Source organism: Lissotriton helveticus, chromosome 2_1 (assembly GCF_964261635.1).
Source record: "Lissotriton helveticus chromosome 2_1, aLisHel1.1, whole genome shotgun sequence".
Taxonomy (NCBI): domain Eukaryota; kingdom Metazoa; phylum Chordata; class Amphibia; order Caudata; family Salamandridae; genus Lissotriton; species Lissotriton helveticus.
Genome location: NC_136059.1, coordinates 1,655,588,656 through 1,655,612,231, shown reverse-complemented (window position 1 = coordinate 1,655,612,231; position 23,576 = coordinate 1,655,588,656). Strand labels below are relative to the sequence as shown.

Below are 23,576 nucleotides of genomic sequence, written 5' to 3'. Positions count from 1 at the left end.
AGTGTCCTCGGCATGTGCCTAATATCTGCAGCCCAGTGCACGACCGTCTCTGATCCCAGCCAGTAGTCGATACGGGACCAACTGCCAAATGCCATGTTCGTATGTGTCGCCACCTTAGCTTGCTGTTGACGTTGTCGCCACACATCATGTAATTTGAAGGTGACCATAAGATCTAGTATTTTGGCCCTGGCTTTCCTATGCGGCTCACTGCTATTCACCAAGCGGTCCAAAGTGACATCCAGTGCCAAATTTAGGTCTCCTCCCCAGATCAGAGTAGTATCGTCTCTACTTTGCAAGTGCTGCCAAATTTCCTGGTAGTGCTCTGGGGCATCAGTATTTGGCTCGTATGTGTTAAGTGTTACCCCTTGCCCCCGCAGCCGTCCCTCCAGGATTAAATATCTGCTTTGTGTGTCCTCCACTACGTGTTTAACTCTGAAATTTGTGCCCTTCTTCACAAGGATCACCACCCCTCTGGAGTAAGCCGAATACGCCGCTACATACGTGGATTCTGCCCATTTCCTGCCTATATGCGTACGTGTGTGCGGAGCAGTGTGAGTCTCTTGCAGGAGAGCAATATCTATGTGCCACCTGTCTAGACATGCAAAGACCTGCCTAACTTTTTTGGGGTTTGAGAGCCCCCGGATATTCCACGTGAGAAAATTTAAGCACATTCGATCTTTCTTAACCTCCGACTCGCTCATTTTAATGATTTACCCAATACATTATATGTGAAGTTTGCATCAGTTTCATGCCTATTGCCATATCTGCTATTCCTTAGTGTGAGTATCTCATATGTTTTCCTACGTATATCATAAGCTTCAGCAATGCATCTCAAGTGTCCTGATCTTTGAACATAAACAAACACCCCTGCCCTCCTCCCCCCGCCCACTCCAGCACCCCAACTCTGCCGAAGCCATACCCTTGGTTGAACTTCCCTACATCCCATACAACTTTATGGGGAACACCCATTGTGAGGTCCGCCTAGGGCACATTGCACCACCCAACTAAATGGATGGGGGCAGACCGTCATAACTAAATAGACAGTATTCTAAACATCCTTCTCCACCATCTAAGCATACACTATATCTTTGAGGGTATCGCTACACATTTAGTTCCCTTTGCCTGCGGTACCGAAACAGAGAATAAGGTTGTATCTTATCCTAGCTGTGAGACCCCACAGGATCAACATTAGTACAGCGCAGGTTCTACGAGTATCCCTTTATTTAACAGGTCGGAGCACAGAGGACCATATCCACATGAGCCCCAGTCTGAAGGCACTGTATCTCTAAGTCATCAAATCTCAGTGTAGACCATCACCCAGACTGTGAGCAATAACTTATATCATCTGCATTCATCCGAGCCCCAGGGTAGAGAGTATCTCATGCCCTCTATGATATAGTTCCCGCGCCCTCCACAAATGCAAGTATATAACCAAGTCACGTATCAAGTGTAGTCAAATGTGGTCAAATGTGGTCAAATGTGGTCTCTCGCATGGCATAGTTCGGCACAACCAGAGCCAAGCCCGGGCTGTAGTCAGATGCTATCATATGGTGTCTTCCATCGGGTCCAGTACTTACAAGTACGCTTTAGTGTCCTTATCCCTACCTTAGTATACGGCTTAGTATACAACGTCAAGTTACGAATGCTTAGTTTAATCTATCACCCAAACTGCGACCAATAACTTGTAATAACTGAATCTTTCAGAGCCCCAGAGCAAACATCACTTCACACCCTCCATGATTCAACCCCCACTTCCTCCCCAATTATCAATCATACAACCAGTTCACACATCATTTGCCGTCAAATGCGGTCTCACGTATGGCATGGTTCGGCACTGCCGGAGCCAAGCCTGGGCAGTAGCTGGGATACAGTCATTCAGTGCCAGCCATCAGGTCCAGTACTTACAGTTACGCTTTAGTGTTCTTGTCACTAACTCAAGAGCAAAAACAACAATTGATGGACAGAATGCAGAACAATGTCATACATTCACCCCAGTACAGAGATCTGGGCCCAAATCCATCGTTTTTTTGCACTCCACCCCACCCCAGGTCAGACATGGCTATATGCAAATCAGCCTTGACTCTGTGCCTCATGGGAACAGTCCAGCCCGAACTGCCAAGCCATGTCTTTCCTGAACCGGAATCAAGCATCCAAGGACCGGTTTCTGGCTATCAGCCTTCATCAGCCTGGATAGCTTGACTCCAGTGGTGTGCAGAGCATGGGACTCGCGTCTGAGCATACCCATCCCACTCGGGGTGACAAATGCAAAAACAACAATTGATGGACAGAATGCAGAACGATGTCATACATTCACCCCAGTACAGAGCACTGGTCCTAAATCCATAGTTTTTTTTTCACTCCACACCACCCCAGGTCAGACATGGCTATATGCAAATCAGCCTTGACCCTGTGCCTCATGGGAACAGTCCAGCCCGAACTGCCAAGCCATGTCTTTCCTGGACCGGAATCAAGCATCCAAGGACCGGTTTCTTGGCAGTTAGGGCTGGACTGTTCCCATGAGGCACAGGGTCAGACTGATGTGCATATAGCCATGTCTGAACTGGGGTGGCAGAGTGGGCTAAAGAACGGTGATGGATCAAACCCAGATCATTTGACTGGGTGTGAGTGTTTGATTGGTTCAGATGCTCCGTCCATCACCAACCCCTTTTGTACCGCTTTGGCTGCCATAAGTGTGGCAGGGTATGCTCAGACGTGAGTCCCTTGCTCACTTTGCCACTGGATTCAAGCAAGCCGGGCTGAAGACGGCTGGAATGCCAGAAACCGGTCCTCGGAAGCTTGTTTCCGGTCCAGGGAAGGCATGGCTTGGCAGTTCGGGCTGGACTGTTCCCATGAAGCACAGGGTCAGACTGATTTGCATATAGCCATGTCTGAACTGGGGTGGCAGAGTGGGCTAAAGAACGGTGATGGATCAAACCCAGATCTTTTGACTAGGTGTGAGTGTTTGATTGGTTCAGATGCTCTGTCCATCACCACCCCCTTTTGTACCGCTTGTCACTAACTCAGCATGTGGCCGAGTGTGCAGTCCGTCGACCCCCATACCTTCTCCGCAGGTAACATCACACATCGAATCTTAGCCAGAGGTACAGAGTGTTCCCAGCTTAGCGGTCCACCTCTTCTCGGCATTCACCCTATCTGTTCTGGCTGTGTCTCAGTCTCATCCTTTCTCCAAATGTTGTGTCTATGACCAGCTCAGTAATATACTTTATACCCTCTCCATCACCGCGGCTCGTGTTGCATGCGGGAATCATTTCTCTTCCTGCTGTTGATCTGCTTGCCTCTGCTCCTTTCGTTTCTTCATGAGTTTCTTGATGTAGTCCTGGGCAGCTGTAGGGGGTGGCAAGAATCGTCGAACTACGTTCCCAGGTCACTTTTAGCCTCGCCGGGTATAACATGGCATACTCCACTTTAAGATCTGAGTTATGCTTTGGCAGCCATAAACTCCTTCCGCGCCTGCTGCACCGCAACTGTGAAGTCTGGAAAGAAGTCCAGTTGCATCCCCTGATAGCTTACTTGCTCTTTCTCACTTGCCATCCTCAAGATGTTATCACGGTCCCTGTAGTTTAAGACGCGGGCTACTATCGGTCTCGGGCGAGCTCCAGGTGGCGGCTTAGGTGCTAGCGAGCGATGTGCACACTCCACAATGAAGACCGATGATAGTTTGTCCACTCCGAATACATTCTTGCACATCTCCTCTACATAGGCCTCCATCCTCCCCGTATTCGTTGTCTCCGGCACCCCCGCTATTTGTATATTATTTCGGCGTGATCTGGCTTCCAACTCCTCAGCCTTGGCTTTAATCACATCAAGCACTTTCTCCATATCTCCACCTTTCCCCGCCGTGCCGTGTGACTCGTCTTCCACCGCCGATAGCCGTGTTTCTGCCGCGTCCAGTCGCTCCCCCTGTTTATCCAGCTTAGCCGCCATGTTGTCAACTCGGCACGTCAGATGATCTAGCTTAACGTTGATGTCCTGAAGATTTGTTTGTATAGCTTTGAGTATGGTTGCCATATTTGATTCCGCCGTCATATCTACCACCGCCTCCGTGCCCGAGGAATTAGTTGGCCCCCTCATCGCCCTCCGGGACTCGAAGCTTAACTTGGGCTGTTGTTTGTCCGGCTTGCCCATCTTTGCAGCGCAAGGCACTCTTACCGCCCTCTTAAGTTGTGTTTTACGTCTTGCTGCTAACTGGTCACTACCGGGCTGCTTGTGAGCTCACGTCGCGAAGAGGCCACCACCGTCGCGCACAGTTCTGCTGCAACCGTTGAAGGAGGAGAGCGCCAAAACACAATTCCTGGCGGGTCAGCAGCTGCCACAGGCCCGCAGCACCGTTCCGCTCTTTTCAGATTGCCTCCCAGCACCTGGCCACTAAGTACTGCATTTCGCGAAAGAGTGCTGGTGTGTGGTCAGTCCCATAACGCTCCGCTTTTCTGTCGGGGGCTCAATTTTCAAAGCGCTATCGGAGCATTCAACAGTTTCAACCCAGGTCACCAGTTCCCCAGCGCGTAGTAATCACTGCAATATGTCACAGGTTCGTCATCTGCTTCTCAAGTGCCTCGTGCATAGCTCTCAGCATGCTTATAGCAGGGTGTTGCTAGGTTCAGGTGTCCACTGCATGCAGGTAGTCTATATCTCGGTTTCCACAAGCAGGTCAGCTAATCATCCGCACTCCGATCCCTGAGGAGATAGTGGCTGCAGCTCAGGGCAGCACTGACTGTTATCTGGGTCTCTGCCTTCACCCCAGGCCAGTATCTCCGCCGCTCCGCTTTACTGCGATTTCTGCCAAATCACGCTGCTTACGGGCACCATCTTAGGAGCTGTGATGCTCTCCTCCCGCAGTGTGCCTATTTTGGTAGCGCCAGCTCCGCAATGCCCAGTTTGAAGTCTCGCTTTCTGTATCCCGCATCTGCCGCCTGTTATACGAGCGTCCGACCTCCATGGGGGGCCGCCAGGTCACTTCCACCGCCGTCTTTCCTTCGGGCTCACCAGCGCGATGGACGCCGCCATTTTGTGGTTCGCGCTGCAGCGGTATATAGCCCTCCTCATAACACAGTTCTCTAATCTTGGGGCAGCAGTTAGTCTTAGTCGGATAGGAGGCCCTCAGCTGTTATTTCGCTCCTTTTAAACCCTGCGGTACCTGTGTAGCTGCTCCGATGCCCGCGATATGCGCGTCCGTTTCAGATGTCCGCCTCGCAATCAGCCGCCATGTTATTTCCGAGTCTCCGGCGCAGAGGGAAGCCAGCTACACACTCTGCATCATCGTTAGCAGTGTATATGTTGCTCCTGCGATGCTCTGTATCTTCCCATGCCCACAGGTAGCTTTTCAGAATTGTTTGTCCATTTTCGCCCTTAAAACACGCTTTGTTTAGGTCCGCCCGGTGGAGCTGTCTAATTAGGCAGCCATCCCGCTGTGCGCCCCCTAGCGCCTCCCAACCAACGAAGAGTTGGTCATCCACCTGGAACTGGCGAATGTGATCCAGATAGGAGAGCGCACGTTTTGGGTCCCGCCGGTGGAGCCTCTCTTCCTCTTTCGAGGGATGCGGAGGCGGAAAGAAGGTGGGCAAAGTGATGGACTGCCTGATGTGGAAGGCTGTGACTACCTTGGGCAGGAAAGAGAGTCTTGTCCGCAACACAACTTTGTCCGGATGGACGGAAAGGAAAGGAGGTTTAGAAGAAAGAGCCTGGAGCTCACTCACCCTCCTGGCAGAGGTGATGGCAACCAGGAAAGCAGTCTTCAGCGTAAGAAGGCGGAGAGGACAGTTATGAAGTGGCTCAAAGGGAGCGCACATCAAAAAAGTAAGTACAAGGTTCAAGTCACACTGAGGCATCACAAATGGAACAGGAGGAAACCTATGTGTGATGCCCTTCAAGAACCTATTTACAATGGGGGACTTAAACAAAGATGTCTGATCAGGTAGCCTCAAGAAGGCTGAAAGGGCAGAAAGGTAGCCCTTAATAGTGCCCAGAGCAGAGCCCTGCTGGGCAAGAGAAAGAAGGAAAAGGAGAACCTCAGAAAGGGGTGCAGAGAGAGGATCCACAGCCTTTGCTGTGCACCATGCCACAAATTTGTTCCACCGGCAGGCGTATACCGACTTTGTGGAGGGACGCCTGGCTGCCAGAATCGCAGTACAAACTTCAGGAGGCAAGTCAAATGGCCTCAACTGTCGCCGCTCAATCTCCAAGCATGGAGGTGGAGACTGGACAGGTCCGGGTGGAGGACCGTCCCCTGCTGCTGCGACAGAAGGTCCTCCTGAAGAGGCAGACGAACCGGGGGATCGACAGACATACTGAGTAGCTCGGGATACCAGTACCTTCGTGCCCAGTCCGGAGCCACAAGGATAACTTGGGCCCGGTCGCACCTGATCTTCAGCACTCTGGGCAGAAGTGGTATAGGCGGAAAGGTGTACAACAGACCGCAGCTCCACTCGCGGCAAAAAGCGTCGCCGAGCGAGTGCCGCCTTGGAAATTCCAACGTGCAGAACTGATGACATTGCACGTTCTCTTCGGTGACGAATAGATCTAACTAAGGCTCTCCCCACTGCTGAAAGAGGCCTAGCGCCACGTCAGAGTTCAGACGCCATTCGTGATCCATCATGCACCGACGGCTGAGTTCGTCCGCCCTGGCGTTCAGAGAACCTGCCAGGTGTTGAACCACCAGGGTCACACCCTGATGTACCAGCCACTGCCAGAGGCGCAGAGCCTTCTGGCATAGGGTCCACCACCCCAACCCGCCCTGTTTGTTGCAGTACCACATGGCGGTGGTGTTGTCCATGAACACCTGCACTACACTCCACTGGACAGAGGGGAGGAATGCCTTCAGTGCAAGTCGGATCGTCCGCAGCTCCTGAAGGTTGATGTGGAGCTGGGACTCCGCCGGAGACCAGAGGCCTCTGATCTCTGCCTCTCCCATGTGGCCCCCCCAGCCCTGGAGGGACGCGTTCGTCACAACTACGTGCTCCGGTTGGGGTAGGGAGAGGGATCTGCCGCTGACCCAATCGCGGTCCGTGAGCCACCACTGCAACTGTCTTGCAGTGCCCTCCGAGATCAAGACATGGTCGGACAAGTTGCCCTGATGCTGGTCCCACTGCAGAGCTCGCATCCGCCACCTGTGATGCACCAGAAGGATGAAGGAGGCCATCAGCCCCAGAAGCTGCAGCGTCAACCTGACCGAGACTCGGGATAATGGCGGAAAGATCGGAATCATAGCCTGAATATCCCGAACCCGCTGTTCGGGAGCACAAACCCGAAACTGCGCTTAGTCTAGAACCGCTCCGATGAAGAGGAGCTTCTGAGAGGGACACAGGTGTAACTTCGGCACATTGATGGAGAACCCCAGCAGGTGCAGGAGATCGGCCGTAGTCTGGAGGTGGCTGACGACTGTTTGGGGCGAGCCCGCCTTCAACAACCAGTCATCGAGGTAGGGGAAGACTGAAACCCCTAACCTGCGCAGATGAGCTGCGACCACCGCCATCACTTTCGTGAACACCCGTGGGGCGCTGGTAAGGCCGAAGGGGAGCACGGTAAACTGAAAGTGCTGGTGGCCTACATTGAACCGCAGGTAACGCCGGTGGGCCGGCAGGAAGGGGATATGAAAATAGCGTTCTGCAAGTCCAACGCTACCATCCAGTCTCCCGGGTCCAGGGCAGCTAGGACCTGAGCTAATGTCAGCATCTTGAACTTCTCCTGCCGGAGGAAGCCGTTGATGTTCCGCAGGTCCAAGATAGGGCATAGGCCCCCTTTGCCCTTCTTGGGTACCAGAAAGTAGTGGGAGTAACAACCACACCCTACTTCTGGCCCAGGAACGCGCTTGATGGCCCCCTTGGCCAATAGGGCCGTAACTTCCTCTCTGAGAAGTGTGAAGTGATTCCCCAACACTCGGTGGTACTGCGGTGGCATGGCTGGAGGGGTCGCCTCGAAGGGGAGGGAGTAGCCCCTTCGGACGATTTGCAGCACCCACCTGTCCAATGTAACAGTGCGCCAGTGGAGGTGGTGATGGAGAACCCTGCCACCCACTGCCGTCACATGGGCCTGAAAGCTCGGACTAGGAAGGTTTTGAGGTGGATGCTGCAGGGGCAGGTGTGGACTGGCCGCGCGATTGTCCCCGACCGCCGCCACGGCGGTTTCCACGGCCACCACCGCGCTGGATGTTAGACTGCTGCGTGTGGCTGGAAGCACGTGTGGGTGCGCCCCTTCCTTGGCCACGAAAGGAGCGAAAGGCACCCATTTGCTGGCGTGGGGCCGAGAGGCCCAAGGACCTGGCCGTAGCCCTGGAGTCCTTAAAGCGCTCAAGCGCATGGTCTGCCTTGTCGCCAAAGAGGCGACGGTCATCAAACGGCATGTCCATAAGAGTGTTCTGGACATCAGCCGAGAAGTTTGGCGGACCTCAACCAGGCATGGCGACGAATCGCCACCGTCGTTGCCATCGCTCTGCCCAGTGAGTCCGTGGTATCCAGCCCACACCGGATGGAGTACCGTGCCGCATCTCGACCCTCCGCAAGGGCTTGGGTGAGTTTAGTCCGGACCTCCTCCGGACATTGTGGCAGCACGTCCGCAAGCGTGTCCCACAGAGAGTGGGTGTAGCGGCCCAAGAGGCATGCGGTGTTGACTAACCGCAATCCCAAGCTTAAGGATGAGAATACTTTCTTTCCCTACAGCTCATACCTCTTGGATTCCTGATCAGGGGGAGCCGTCGGGAACGCGGTCTGGGAGATGGAGGCCTGGATGACCAGGCTCTCGGGAGTGGGATGGGTGGACAGGAAAGCAGGGTCGTCCGGAGCCGGGCGGTGGCGTCTGGCCACATTCCTATCTACAGGCTGACCTGTAGTGGGCCTGGACCAGGTGCCCAAAAGAACGTCAGCCAAGGCCTCATTAAACGGCAGTAGAGGCTCGGCCGAGCTTGCCTACGGTTTAAGGACCTCAGTGAGGAGGTTAGTCCTCACGGCCACGACGGGGACTTCAAGATGTAAGGCCTTGGCTGCCCGCATCAACACCACCCTATAAGCAGCCCCCTCCTTCGTAGCCAGGGTGGGAGGGGAGACAAAACCAGTGTCTGGTGAGGTATTCAGACCACTGGCATCTCCTAGCTCTCCTGACCAGTCCTGGTAAGACTGACACTCCCATGCCAGAGGGTCTTCAGACCAGTCCCAATCCCCCTCACCACCCATCTCCTGATACTCAGGACCAAAGGATTGGGCCGGGTTATAGAAGTAGAAATCTCCCATCGGCGTCGGTCCGGCGCCGGACCCGAATCGAGGGAGGCATCGGGGATGGTGCCGCCTGAAGACGACACCCTAGGGGCCGGCAAGGTCGTGAGGTCGACCGGCGGCGACCCGGAACCGGATCCTGCGGCGCCGGGACCGAAGCACCCGACTGCCTCGGAGCCGAAGCACTCAACTGCCTCGGAGCGGAAGCACCCAACCCGCAGGGCCGCAGAGCCCAAAGGCGCCGCGGAGCCCGACGGAGAAGTGAGCGACCTCATGGCCGAGAGGAAGGCCTTGATCTCCTCCGGCGTCGCGTGCTGCCCAGGGACCGTCGGGTATGGAGCAGGCCGCGACGCCCGCGGCTCCGGCGGAGCTACGTGGGCGGTGTCGCCTGAACCCCCGGCCGCGTCGCGGGGTGTCGGAAGAGCGATTAAGTCTCTTCGACTTCTTGTGCTTACCTGAGGATCCTGAAGACCGTGGACGACTCCCGGAGCCATGGTGGCTCTGACCCCGCGACCGGTTTCGACCTCCTCTCGGACCGGGACCTCGAGCGGCGCGGGCCGACTGCCGGAACTCGAGCCGCTTGCGGGACCGCTCCCACCTAGCCTTAGACGTCAGGGCTCGACAGTCGGAACAGGCCTTGTGGTCGAGGCCTAGGCATTGAAGACACCGACGATGGGGGTCGATAACCGACATCAGTTGGTCGCAGTCGGCACAGGGTTTGAACCCGGGCATCCCTACCGGCACCGTCGGAGTCGGAAAGACTTCGAAGTAGATCAAAAATGATCGAAAAAGTTTAGTCAAAAATTGACTACGGGTACCACTTTTTCCGGATCGGCGCTTGCTGGCGCAAAAAAAAAAAAAAAAAAAGAACTGACGTCAGCACGCGAGGGCGGCGTCTAAGTACTCCGGCAACGTCATTCCGGCGCCCACGACGCCGGACGAGGAACCGCAGACGACTCCTACCGATGCGCAAGGGTACTGCTACGCAAAAATGTCCAGATCCAGTCTGACGCCTGGGGATATTCTAAGGTAAGGAATCTAATACTAACCTGTTTCTTTCAGATCAAAGGAGTTACAGTTTCAGGATTCTGAAGTCATGAGAAACTATGAAAACAATCCTACAATAGATACAAATAAGGATACTCTTGTAGAAATCTTTGCCTCATGACCCAGGCGTGGCAAATACGCTTTATACATTATAGATGGGCACAACTTGAATGCTTGGTTAGCACCTAACAGAATGATCGTTGTAGTTACTCTAAGGCCCAATATTTAAATCTTAACACCTACTGGACCTGAGAAGAGGTTCTCAGATGCAGCCACAACAGGATCGAGAAGCAAGGGTTCTGCCACTGGGTTGGAGGCCCTAAAACGAGAGGTTGAAAGATCTCAGTCAAAATGTTAGAATTCGCCTCTACAGAGAACAAAGTGATTCCAAGGCTTCTGCTGCTATTCGTATTGTAAATGAGGAAACGAGTTCTGAAGGGTGGTCTGAGGCGTAAGAGATGTCCGCTTCTGTTGAAATGTCCAGTCTATGAATCATCATCTTATGTACAGCCATATTCCTTATCAGACATTGCTAGTGCCTCTGAGCGAGAGCCAACCCACTTCTCTATCTGACCAAATCTGAGCCCTAGGAAAGTGCTCCACTAAGGGTACAGTATTGAAGTTGGCTCTAACTTTCAGTATTGAGGTTGGCTTTAACTTTCCCCACACAAAGAATTCTGTCAGACTTCAAGAAAGATGTCCCAGTATGAGCCGTGGGATGCATCTGTGCTGAAGGTGGCTCTGGCTGATTGGGGAAATAGCTTGGCAGGCTTGGACTCAAATTTTTCTTCAGAGCAGGTGCCGGAGTTCATGGAAGTGGCATTAGGAGGCAATAAAGGTGGACCCTTCGCAGTTGCCAAATCTGCCGGATTGTGCAGAACCGTAGAGGAGAGGGCAAACGAGCCATCCCGAACGAAATCTAGCCAGCCAGCCAGAAGGCTGTGACCTGGTCAAGAAACTCTAGTATCGTATTTGTTTTCTACCTCCAATCTCATCCAACAAAGAGAAAGAGTTGCGTCAGGGAACAGACTCTGTTCTGCTTCCTGGACATTTCAGTTTCATCAAGGGAGAAGCAGACTTCTCCTTACAATGAAATGCGTATTATTTTTCTGGGAAGATCTTTTAAAAAGCAAATTTCCCTAACAGGGACCTTACCTCTAGGTGAGTCAGAACGTTTTGGCATCAAAACAAGCTACCCTCCTTCTCTGCTTTCAGGTGCAGAGTGGCACAGGAGTCGCTGGCTGTATGTTGTATTCTGATTCTAAACACCACTTGGAGATGTTATGTGGGTTTGACTAAGACATCTTGTTGCATCTGCGACAAGATTTGAATCCTAACATTTTTAAAGGAGATATTGACGTCTTCGCAGTTGAAAGCCAAGGAATTTCATAAGCGAAACAAAGAAAGTGCTCCAGATTCGCGTTAACGAGACGTGGAAAAACAGAAACAGATACCAGTACCCTGGCGTCGTTATATGCAGAGGCTTAGTGGCTGAGACCATGTTGCCACATGGTGGCACGGAACAGCTGTCCAGACCGAATTGAAGCCTGGCAGGAGAATTCATAAGGTTAGGCATCTGAAGAAAGAGGTTTCTATCAGAATCGATTTACCTGTGCAATTTCACCTTATGCGAATTCTAAGAAGCCCTGGTGGAACAGCCATTTGTGGGTGCTACACAAATAGCTTTGTGTTTTCGTTGCGCTGTTTGAGAAACCCAGCGGTTGAAGCTAAACTTATGTTGATCTTGGAGCCTGTCCCACCATGAAGGTCTCCAAGGCTGTGGATCACTGTCCGCTCTATCAGTACCTTCCCAGATGTACCTACACAGATTAATTGGACACAGGTATAGTGTTGTGCACCTGTGAGTTGCTGGAGGGTTTACGGACAATCAACAGACAACAGATAGTAAGGTTGCACAGTCACTAAAATATATATATTTTTTTAAATAAGAGCGCACAAATGCCAATATTGACTCACTGAAATAGAGACACAGGTAGCAAAACAACTGCGGCAAAAACAAAGGAAGGAGTATCCACTATGACTTAGAAGAACAGACGTATCTGGAGGATTGGTTCTTGGCAAAAAGAAGGAAATTCATCCTTTTGATAGAAACCCCTCACTCACCACCTAGTGGTGACATGCTTCATCATTGGGGTCCACCTTGGCGTCCTAGCGACACCAAGGTGTGCTACAACACCTGGACTACAGTGGAGCGGGTTGTGGCTGTAAGTGCAAAAAAATGTTAAAAATTGTCCTGGTTGTACTCAGAAAAAGTAATTTTATTTATAGAGCAACTGAACAATGTTTTAAAATTAATACTGGCGAGATCCTGGTAGGGAGGGTTACGACCCTGGGATCTCTATATGTGTTGGGTGGTCAACATGTTTCTACCATAAGGGCTATTGCCCGGTATTCGTCAGGACCAGAAAAAACAGGTGGACAGGGGGTGCGTGCTCCCTAAAAAGCACTCCCGGCCTTGATCCCCTGTGTGCCTACTGGCAAAAAATTGCCAGTGGTAAATGCCGCTCAATAGAATAAGCGAGCTGGCGGGTTAAAACAAGAGACCTGTGAGGAGAGAAGAGTGGATAAAAAGTAATCAGGTATTGAGTGATAGACTTACTCTCCTGTAACGTCGTGCAGTCTCTCAGTGCAATTGATATATAGTGCCAAATGGGGTGGATGGTTCTCCAGATATACGTAATGCCGAGGTGAGGTGATGCTAGTCAACATCTGTGGAAAAGGGTGGGTGCCCGCAAAATGCATATAGTGCTAGCACGACCCTGGGGGGGTGAGGGTATTAAATATAAAATACTTGTGCTACACGGAACAGGTCTGTCACGTGGTGCCTAGGCTACTTGCTGGATATTATGTGCCGTGGCGGAACCTATTTCATTGCAGTGGAAGTAAGGTGAAGTGACTTATGGCATAGACGTAACTCGGTAGTGCTATATACATTTGTCAGCAACCGACTCAAAACGTGTAGGTGAATAACATTAGGTCAACAAACATGAACAAACAAACATGTAACACTGAAGGACACACTTAAGTTCAGAATGGCTAGTGAATATGCTTACTCCAATTTGAGTACTCTGCGCTTCAACGGGCAGGGCGTAAGGTCAATGCCTGTATAATCACAATTTCTGTAAGAGATAAACAGTGCGCGAGCGGTGTAAATCTCTGCGCCGTTAAGGGCGTTTCTGAGGGTGGCGCCCTCGTGGACCCGGTATATGGATGTGTATCCGGGGCTTAGTCTCATAAATCTACTTACAGTTTAAGGCAGGTAAGATCAGAATCGACCTACTCCTCGCGTCCACTGCTCAGCTAGTGGTTCCGATGGCAGCGGGACGCGGTAAAGAGGAGTCGACCGCTTCCGGGTTTGGGCGCGGCCTGGGCGTGTCGGGGGCGGGGCTAGCAGTGCGCAGTGACGTGCTATCGGTAGCTAGGCTACCGTTAGGATGCAGCCAGCAGGTTAGGTGGTGGCACATCAACTAGCAAGGACGGTAGGCTCGCCATTGGAAGCTTCGCAGTGATGAAAAGAAAACAAAGCGTGGGGGCACGCCGGGACTTACAAAGTGGGAGTATGCAGCATAGTGGCTGTGGGCATATATAGTTAACGCTGCATTGAGACTGAAGACCAGTGTCCGATCGCTGGTAAATGGAGTGCCTCACTATCAAAAGGAGCCTTATTTCAAGGTTGTTGGGGGTGATATATTAAATTACACAAAGTAACCAAAATTAACCGGTAGGGTCAATTGGGAAAAAAACGCTGATGCGTCAGAGCGGATCAGTGGGGCCAAGGTGATTCATGCTAAGGTGTTCCGTAGTGCGAGGAACACAGGGCTTAACGTTCAGTGGAGCAAGGCTTAGGACTATATTAGAGGTGTCAAGTGGCAGGGCTCTGTTGTTAACTCTGGGTCTTGGTGGTCCTAGAGATGGGGACTCATTTCAGGACCGAGTTCCATGGGATATTGTCGTTGAGCCCAATTTTATGGGAGGAAAGACGATAGATCCATCGCTGCTCTTTTTCAAAAAGTCGTGCTTGTGCATTGGGACCTGGTTTGATTTGCTCAATTACAGTCCATCTCATGTCGTTGGGTGTGTGATGGGCTGTGAGAAAATGATCTGTGAGCCTAGTGTTCGTTTTCTTGCATCGAATAGTGCTGCGATGTTCCGCTATTCGTTGCTTGACCTTTCTTGTCGTCATGCCCACGTAGGGCTTGTCACAGCTACATCGGATGAGGTAGATCACAAAAGTGCTGTTACAGTTAGTATGTGATCTTTGATCCCAGACTTTGCCTTCCTCAAGGTTAAGGGTTTTGGAGTTATTCGTGAGGTGGCAGACGCTGCAATCCCCACATCTGGAATGTCCGGTCACTGGGGGAAGGCCCCAAGCGTTGGTGATGCTTTGGTCGGTAGTCACCATATCCATTCTAGGTCTGGTGTTGACCAAGGTGTCTTTAAGGCTCCGGGCTTTTTTATAGGAAAAAAGGGGTTTATCCCAATTGTGATTTCCAGTGTTCAGTATTTGCCAATGTTTTCTGATACTTTTACTGACCTGGTTGGACACCGCATTATATGTTGTCACGCATGTAAGTGGAATCTCTTCCTCCGTTCTAGGTGTGTCCTCTAGGAGGGCTTGTCTTGGCTGATTTCTGGCCCTTTTCTGACATCTCCTTGTGATTTTCTCAGGGTACCCTCGGTTGGATAGTTTCTTCGTCAGGTCAGCTGCCTGTGTTTTGTAATCCTGCAGCTCGCTGCAGTTCCTCCTGAGTCTGAGATACTGGCCATAAGGTAAATTTTCCCTCAGGGGGCGAGGATGGAAACTCTCAAATCTCAGCAGGTTGTTCTTAGCGGTGGGCTTAAAGTGGGTTTTGGTCTTGAGCTTGTTAGTGTCTCTTTCGATCTCAATATCGAGGAAGACCATTTTATCTTTGTCCACATTATGTGTGAACCTCAAGTTGGGGTCACACGTGTTAAGCCACCTGATGAAGTCCATTAATGTTTCTTGTGGTCCTTGCCAGATGGCGAAGACGTCGTCTATGTACCGCCTCCAAAATTTGATGTGGTTGTTGTAGGGGTTATTGGGGGTAATGACATATTTTTTCTCGAAGTCATATACGTAGAGTCCCGCTACGCTCGGAGCAAAGACACTGCCCATTGATGTCCCACCTATTTGGAGGTATAGCTTTCCATCATGTTCAAAGAAGTTTCTTTTGAGTGCAAGGGTTGCACATTCTACAATGAACTCTGTGGGTGTGGTATGGTCCCATGTGGAGTTGTCCAGTGTTTGTTTTAGTACTGTGATGGTGGCGTCTTGGGGAATGTTGGTGTACAGGCTCTCTATGTCTAGACTCACAAGGATGTGGTCCGGTTCAATCCTGATGTCTTCCAGCATTGTCAGTAGACTTTTTGTGTCCTTCAGATAGGTTGCAGTATTTTGAACAATTGTTTTCAGGAAATAATCGCAGAAGCGTGAAAGAGGTTCCAAAAGCGAGCCTATGCCTGACACGATTGGTCTGCCAGGTGGTGGGATCTTGCCTTTGTGCATCTTGGGGACAATGTAAAAATAGGGGATCTTACCCTCCGTTTTGCAGAGGTAGTCCGCTTCCTGTTTTGAAATTTGGCCTGATGCCTCTGCTGCTTCCACCACATTGGTTATTTCCACCCTTAAATCATCAGTGGGGTCGGCTGTGAGTCTCCTGTAGTTGGTGTTGTCTCCCAGGAGGCGTTGGCATTCGGTGTCATAGTCTGCCTTATTCATTATTACCAGTCCCCCACCCTTGTCGGCTGGTTTGATTATGATTGAATCGTCATTTTTCAAGTCAGTTAGGGCTTTGTTCTCAGCTTGGCTGTTATTATGGTATTGTTTGGTGACAGTTAGAGCTTCAACGTCATTAAATACCGCTTGCTCGAAGGTGTTGATCTCCACCGGGATTGTGTGTGGCGGGGGCGTGAACGTGGACCTTAGTCTAAGGCCCGTTTCATTCTTGATTTCTTCAGATTCATTGGTGGTAGTCTTTTCGAAATATGCTTTCAGTTTAAGTTTCCGAAAGAAAGCTGCCAGCTCACAATGTAGTTTAAATTTGTCCAAGGCTGCAGTGGGCACAAAACCTAGACCTTTGTTTAGTACAGTAGTTTCTGTAGTTGTCAGTGTACGTGAAGATAGATTGGTGACTAGCTCCTCGCTGTGCTGGGGCCCGCCAGAAACAGATACCAGTACCCTGGCGTCGTTATATGCAGAGGCTTAGTGGCTGAGACCATGTTGCCACATGGTGGCACGGAACAGCTGTCCAGACCGAATTGAAGCCTGGCAGGAGAATTCATAAGGTTAGGCATCTGAAGAAAGAGGTTTCTATCAGAATCGATTTACCTGTGCAATTTCACCTTATGCGAATTCTAAGAAGCCCTGGTGGAACAGCCATTTGTGGGTGCTACACAAATAGCTTTGTGTTTTCGTTGCGCTGTTTGAGAAACCCAGCGGTTGAAGCTAAACTTATGTTGATCTTGGAGCCTGTCCCACCATGAAGGTCTCCAAGGCTGTGGATCACTGTCCGCTCTATCAGTACCTTCCCAGATGTACCTACACAGATTAATTGGACACAGGTATAGTGTTGTGCACCTGTGAGTTGCTGGAGGGTTTACGGACAATCAACAGACAACAGATAGTAAGGTTGCACAGTCACTAAAATATATATATTTTTTTAAATAAGAGCGCACAAATGCCAATATTGACTCACTGAAATAGAGACACAGGTAGCAAAACAACTGCAACACAAATGTACCGACTAGAGAAACTATCAACAGGAACAAAAGTGTGTATAGGCTTCCTTATAGTCATGTGAGGTTTACTCTTCCTTAACTGCAGAAGCAGATTTTTTCCCCCACTAGTAGTAGGTGGACAGCAGGCAAAACACATTGAGTGGATTTTAAGTTACCGTGTGGCCATTGGGAAACCTCTCAAAGAGCTACAAAGATACCTCTTTCCCCACCCTTGTAATGAACCTCGAGGTCGGAGAAACACTTCCTACAGAAGCAGGAAATGCCAATTGAGATTTTAACTAATCAATTCCCATTCCTGAAATTCCACTCCGAGCTAGGGGACAGGTAAAACAGTATCTTAGTAAAGGATAGATTTGAGCATATAATACATCCTTTTCCCTCCTAAGATAGGCGACGGAGACAGGACTTTGAGATTTCCAGAGCAATTTCTGGACCACTAACACCATAAAGCCAGGAATAAACAATGCACGGATATCTAGCATATCTGTATTGAGTGGGGAAGAGTATATCCATCTTATGTTGGGTACCAAACTAACATGAACCAGAGTGCTCAGGATGATATCATCTTGCCTGGTGTGGTCTGGATATCACGATCTTTCAGATTCCTAAATCAAACATTTATTAGCAATGCTGGGTCAAAGCGGCTTATGTCTTTGTGCCTGTGGTGTGCCCAGTAAGTTGGGATTCGCAAAGAGCATGGTTTTATTGGTATTATGGATCAGGAATCAGCAGCTGAAATGTTGACTTGCTACATATTACTATCACAAACAAAGCCTATTAAATATAGCTGCACAACTGGACAGCAAATGTAATTACATTCATATAGTGCTTACTACCCCTAACGATGTGTCGATGCGCAACAATGCAGCTTCCATATCAAAGCTCATAAAACTATACCTGTTAAGCAGCTGACGGGGGTACTGCTAAATACCCTCACTGGCTCTATCACGCCACAACAATTTGTGACAGATAGTATGCAAAAACACAAAACAATTAAATGGGCAATACATTTGCAACATTTCATGAAAGACCTCTTCGCAGTGCCCAAGTAAAGGTACACCTTCCAACCAGACCATAGAGGCCGTTCTGTGTCCAAAGGTGCCAAAATATCAGTGAGCCGTGCCCCGGGATCCTTGGAAAGCATCACGAACAAATATTTATTTGGGTGCAGGTCCTAATGATTGCCGGCACCATTCAACACATTGAGATCAGGAACCCCCAAACAAAGCTTCTTGTGGAAGCCTTGGTCATAAAGCCATTGGAAACTCACCCATCCGCGATGAGCTTGCTAATGCACTCTGACGTGGATCCATAGTGGTTAGCAGGAGTGGAGGAAGCAGAGGGCTGATACCCAAGGAGGCTGGCCCTTTAATTGCTGGGATCTTAACATGGAGCACTGAAAGGGGAGGTAGAACTGGCCCACTGTCTATGGCCATCAGCTCTGCAGTCGCAGCATTTGGCATGGCGTGAGAATGGCGGACAGCATGCAAGAAAGTCCAACACTCGAGTGAGGAGGAGTTGGGGTGACCGTGGCAACAGAAGAGATTACTATTAATGTTTAAATGGAAGGGCAGCGTTACCTACTCCTCGGTTCAGTGCTGTTCCTGGTCCTCCCAACAAGACTGCCAGTGACAGAGTTGAGGGGCAAATGCATCAATGAAGGAGACTTGTTCAACCTCTACACAATAAATCAGGAGAAGCATGCCCAAAAGAAGTGCGACAGGTCAACAAAAGCTTGGGATCTGTGCTCCCATATGGGGAGTGGGGTTAAGGCAGCCATGCAACGGGGTCACCAGGACTAAAGAGGGTATGGTACTCTGAGACCCCTGGCGTTCAAGTTCTAGGTGCCCTTAGAGGACTTTCTATTCTGGCACTTGGTTCAGTATGGGGTCATGTACCAGCTTTCTTTTTTCCTGGGGTTACTCAACCCACTTCTGTAGGGTCGGTTAGGGTAGCTTCACATGTTGACTGACCTTCTGACAAACAAGCCAAACGTGTACTCGCGAACCCGCCTGGTGGCCGAGACTGTACTCCCCACTTACATGGCTTATGGGCAGTGACCTTAGCACAGTTCTGCACTATGGTGGATGTTTGATAACAAATACACACAGATACACACAGATCTGAAACTATTTTTCTTTTCATATATTCACATCTCTTCATCAAGGATCACCTACATTGAGAGGTCCCCTGAATTTCAAGTTAATATCCACAAAATGCAGCATGCACACCCCAACCACCTTACCCCAAAGTCCTGGTATGGAACTAGCGCGATTCCAGGGCGGTGTAAATCTGAGGTGATGACAGATGTTGTGTTCATATCTTCTGAGCCCAATGAAATGTACTAGTTCTTTTATAGGAGCAAAGTCCCACTAATCACATATCATACAGTACTGGAATTGTTAGAACGCTTGCTTTAGAGGGGTTTTCTTGAAATATCTTACGGTGACCTAGAAAGGAAAGAATATAAAGACAGAATACGGTCTAACTAGATCTATCAAAGGACACCAGCTCAGTGGACTTTGAAGGGTGAAATTAAGAAATTTAAAGCACAAAACACAGCTTCGAATAAATCATCTTCCTGCTGATAGTCTATAGAGTGATGGAGAAGGCACTCATTATTAATGATACTAGAAGCATCATGGATTGAGTAAACAAGAGATTTAATTTTTGGGGGACTTATTAAGGGACTTAACATTTAACTCTAGGAAGGTCATTCCACAACTCATGAGCCATTCAACTAGGTTGACCTTTTGTTATGCCCAACTGTGTTGAGCAGTTAGTGCCGGGTGGAGTCCATTCCCTATAATCACAAACCTTTTTACGTCTACGGATCCCCATATAATGGAATCCAGGGGGCCCCCCCACTGATCATTATTGTAATCTGGGGACCCCCCTTCACTGAGACATAACAATAAGCCAAGGACTCTGGCCTAAGTCGTTTCGGTAATTGGAACAGCAAAACAATACACGGAAATGCAGAAACTAGCATTCATCAAGTGATTAAATATTTGTGTAATTCACAAATGTAAAAACAAATCTAATTTTTTATTTTAATGGGAATGGTGGAGCTTTTCTAAATTCAGATGAGGCTACCCATCCTCGATACCATATTCTGCTTGATGTACTTGCACTGCTCCTAAGAAACATTCTGAGGATACCAACTTAATTTTTAGCCTACAATCTCAAATCCCTCCATTCTTGTAGAAGTTTTGAAATTCCCACTTTTCTTATTTATTTATAGATACGCTTTATTATTCTGTTAATACTCTTTAATCTTCTAAGCAATCGCGGACCCCCTGAGTAGACCTTGCAGACCCCCAGGGGTCCAAGGACCACAAGGTAAGAACCACTGATGTAGATTATAGATCCCTTTGGCAGGTGCGGCCGGCACGGGTAAGAGCGGTGGGGGGTGGATGAGTCCACAGCAGGGATAGGTAAAATGTAATTAAAAAATAAAACCACCTTGCGCTAGACGCACCCCCGACTCGGCGAGGCAGCAAGCGCAAGGTCCGTGATTTTAATATTTTTTTCGTTTAATTTCACCTATCAAATTTTTATTTAATTTCAACTATCCCATCGTCTGTAGTCTCCCCCCCCCCCCCATTGCTCTTAACTGTGCCATGTTCGCCTGCCCTTTTTGTCAGTGAAGGTTGACTATTTATTAGACACAACTTGATGCTGTAAGTTTTTTTGCTTTTTGCCTTTCATATGCCACAGTGTAACAATGATGAATTGTTGTTGCATTAAATACGTTTTGTTTTTTAAAGATTGATAGTGATCATTTTGAAAATATGGTTTAATATAGGCTGAAAAAAAAGTATGAAAAAACAATGTTACCTAAGACATCATGGAGTGCAAAAAGAGGGTAAGAGAAGAGGGAAAGAACAGACTAGAAATCAGATATAGAAGACCAAGATGGACCATGGAAGGATACATGCAATTGTAGGCTCTTCACTGGGAAGAGTGAAAGAATGAGTTGGACAAAAGGAGCCGCAGAGAAGGACAAGGCTCAGCCAAAAAATAAAGTGGGACTCAGGTCACAGCTCTTCATATACTAGGAGGCTAAAACAGATGTAAAATCCAATACAGCAGTTGCAACAAAGGCCATTAACAAACATGTTAAGCCTCTTCTGGATCACGGAGGACTGGGAATTAATCATAAAAATCAGGAAAAATGAATTAGAAATTGCCAATTATGTTTTTATTAACACCCTTCAGGGACAGCAGCTCTGGGATGGAACACAAATAAAGTTAGTGAAATCTTAGCAGGTTGAATGCAGCTACTAGCAACATAATGCCAGAAGATTTCCGAAATCACACTGGAAAGACAGACGGTAAGCCATTCTAGGCAGAGTTTTACTTCTTTAGCTTTTTTTGGGCAGCTTTCTTCTTTACCATCTGTAATCGCTTCATGGCGTGGAGTTGGGACTCCTGTGACGTGGGAACCTTCAATCCAGAGGACAGGCTGACAGGATCTACGGTTACTTTGCTGGTGGTACTGGAGCTTCCAGCCAAGCTGCTGCTTCCGTTGCCACTGTTTCCCTGGCTGCTGCTGTTGCTGCTGGGGCCTGCCGCGCTGGGGCTGGGCAGGCCCATTTTGCTTACACTGTCGCTACTTGCTGAGCGACTAAGACTTGTTTTCCCCAGAGTTAGTGGTGGCATGGGCTTCAACGAGACAGGGTTTACACTGCTGGTACTGGAACTGATTTTGGGGCTAGCGGTTGCTTTTGAGGGAGCCAATGCGGACAGTCCGATGGGTTTCTGGACAGCAGAGGGTGGGGCCGGCTTCCCATTGTTGTTCGAGGCCGTTGCACCTAGTTTGCTTGTTGAAGGGCCCGTAGAGGTGGTTTTAGCTCCAAATGCAGCCCATCCCGTTAGACCACTGGCAGTTGAGGAGGAGGAAAGACTGGCACTAGACGAGGACCCAGAAACTGCCACCGAAGGCTTTAAGGAAATTAAGAAAAACCAAATCAATATTTATTTCATGTGATTTAAAAAACAGAATAAATAGCTGGCTTTAACAGATTATTTCAGTTTGTATACTTGAAAAATAGTTAATATTACTCAAGTTTTTGATTTTGCTGTGAACTGCTTCAGAGCCTGCAGAGCACTACAAACCTGAGAGATGAAGTAAAGGTTAAAAGCGTGCACATCCGTTTAGCCCCTAAGTCTTTCCCCTACAATCTGTGCCTACAGCATGCAGCAACACCAGTCACTGTATTTTTTCTTAAAATGTATTGGATGAGATAACGCTCTGCGGTTGAACAGGACTGCAAGCCAGCATAGGGAGCAGTGTCTTCCATGTCCTTTTGTTAAAACTGACATACATTATTTAGATTCCATTTTATTACGTTTTTTTTTTTTTAACAGAAACCATTACATAAATAAAGCTTGCATTGGCCAATTACCTAAAGCTAATCCTTCATTTACAACAGGGACAGTCTGTTTTACACACACCAATCAAAACCATGGGCCTTATTTATGAGGCTATGTGTCACTTTTATGCCGCTGGTGCATCACTTTTTGTGACGCACCACTGGCGTAAAAAAATTAGCCTTGTTACGCCATATTTACAAAGTGACGCATCTAGGTAGATGCGTCACTTTGTAAACCCCTGCGCCACATTATACCTGCGCCAGGTATAATGTATGCAAGGGGGCGTATTGACGCAAGAAAGGGTCATAGAAGTGACGCAGTGAAATCTATGTGATTTCACTGAGCCACTTCTAGGACACAAATGCGTCAATTTCTTACGCCTGCCTCACAGCAGGCGTAAGACTTACGCAGGCCCTTTCACATGGGGCTTGCCCCATGTGAAAGGATACATTGCTGGAGTTGCGTCACTTTTGTGAAACACTCCAGCAATGTGACACTTTTGCGCCATACAGATACGTCAGAAAAATTAACGTATCTGTGACTCCTTGCGCAATGGTGCGTCATACTGTAAATATGACGCATAATTGGTGGTGCAAGGAGACGCAGTGAAAAGTGACGGATCGCTGTTTTCACGCAGCGATGCGTCACTTTTCATAAATGAGGCCCCATGTATTTTAGAGTCAATTGAATTGTTGACACAGAAGATAAGATAGATTTGAAGCAATGAGTTCAAAGAAACAGGACATAAACCTTTCGCTGGAAACAGAGATGTTTTCAAAACGATTTCTTTCTGTGGCAGCATTAGTCCCTGCCCTGTAGAACAGTGCAGAAAAAGATTTCCCATCCCATTCCCCCATTTCCATCCCCGCCCCCTATGACCCCTAGATGTTAAATGATGACCTAGAACTCTTACTGCATCAGTCAACTCTATTCCCTAATGGGAGTCACTTATGATCTAGCTCGCCCTTACTTTCAAATCCACCTTCTTTTAGCTTTTTTTTAAATGATCTTTCTTGAGGTTTCATAGGATATAAGATGTAATTATAATAAGCGCTTGGTTTACATTTCAACATCATAATACAATCCTCATTATAGTCAGATCAACAAATCCCACTCCCCGTGTCAGATCTCACAAAACGTACGAAGGGC

At 49.0% G+C, this 23,576-nt stretch overlaps 1 protein-coding gene across 1 annotated transcript in view; it reads right to left on the bottom strand.

Moving 5' to 3' along the window:
* Positions 1-21,230: 21,230 nt before the first annotated feature.
* INTS12 (integrator complex subunit 12) overlaps positions 21,231-23,576 on the bottom strand; it is a 116,850-nt gene continuing 114,504 nt past the window's right edge. The window contains exon 7 of the mRNA XM_078677603.1: positions 21,231-21,995. Within this exon, the coding sequence (XP_078533729.1) occupies positions 21,408-21,995 (588 nt within the window). The 3' untranslated portion in view covers positions 21,231-21,407. The remainder of the gene's footprint in view (positions 21,996-23,576) is intronic.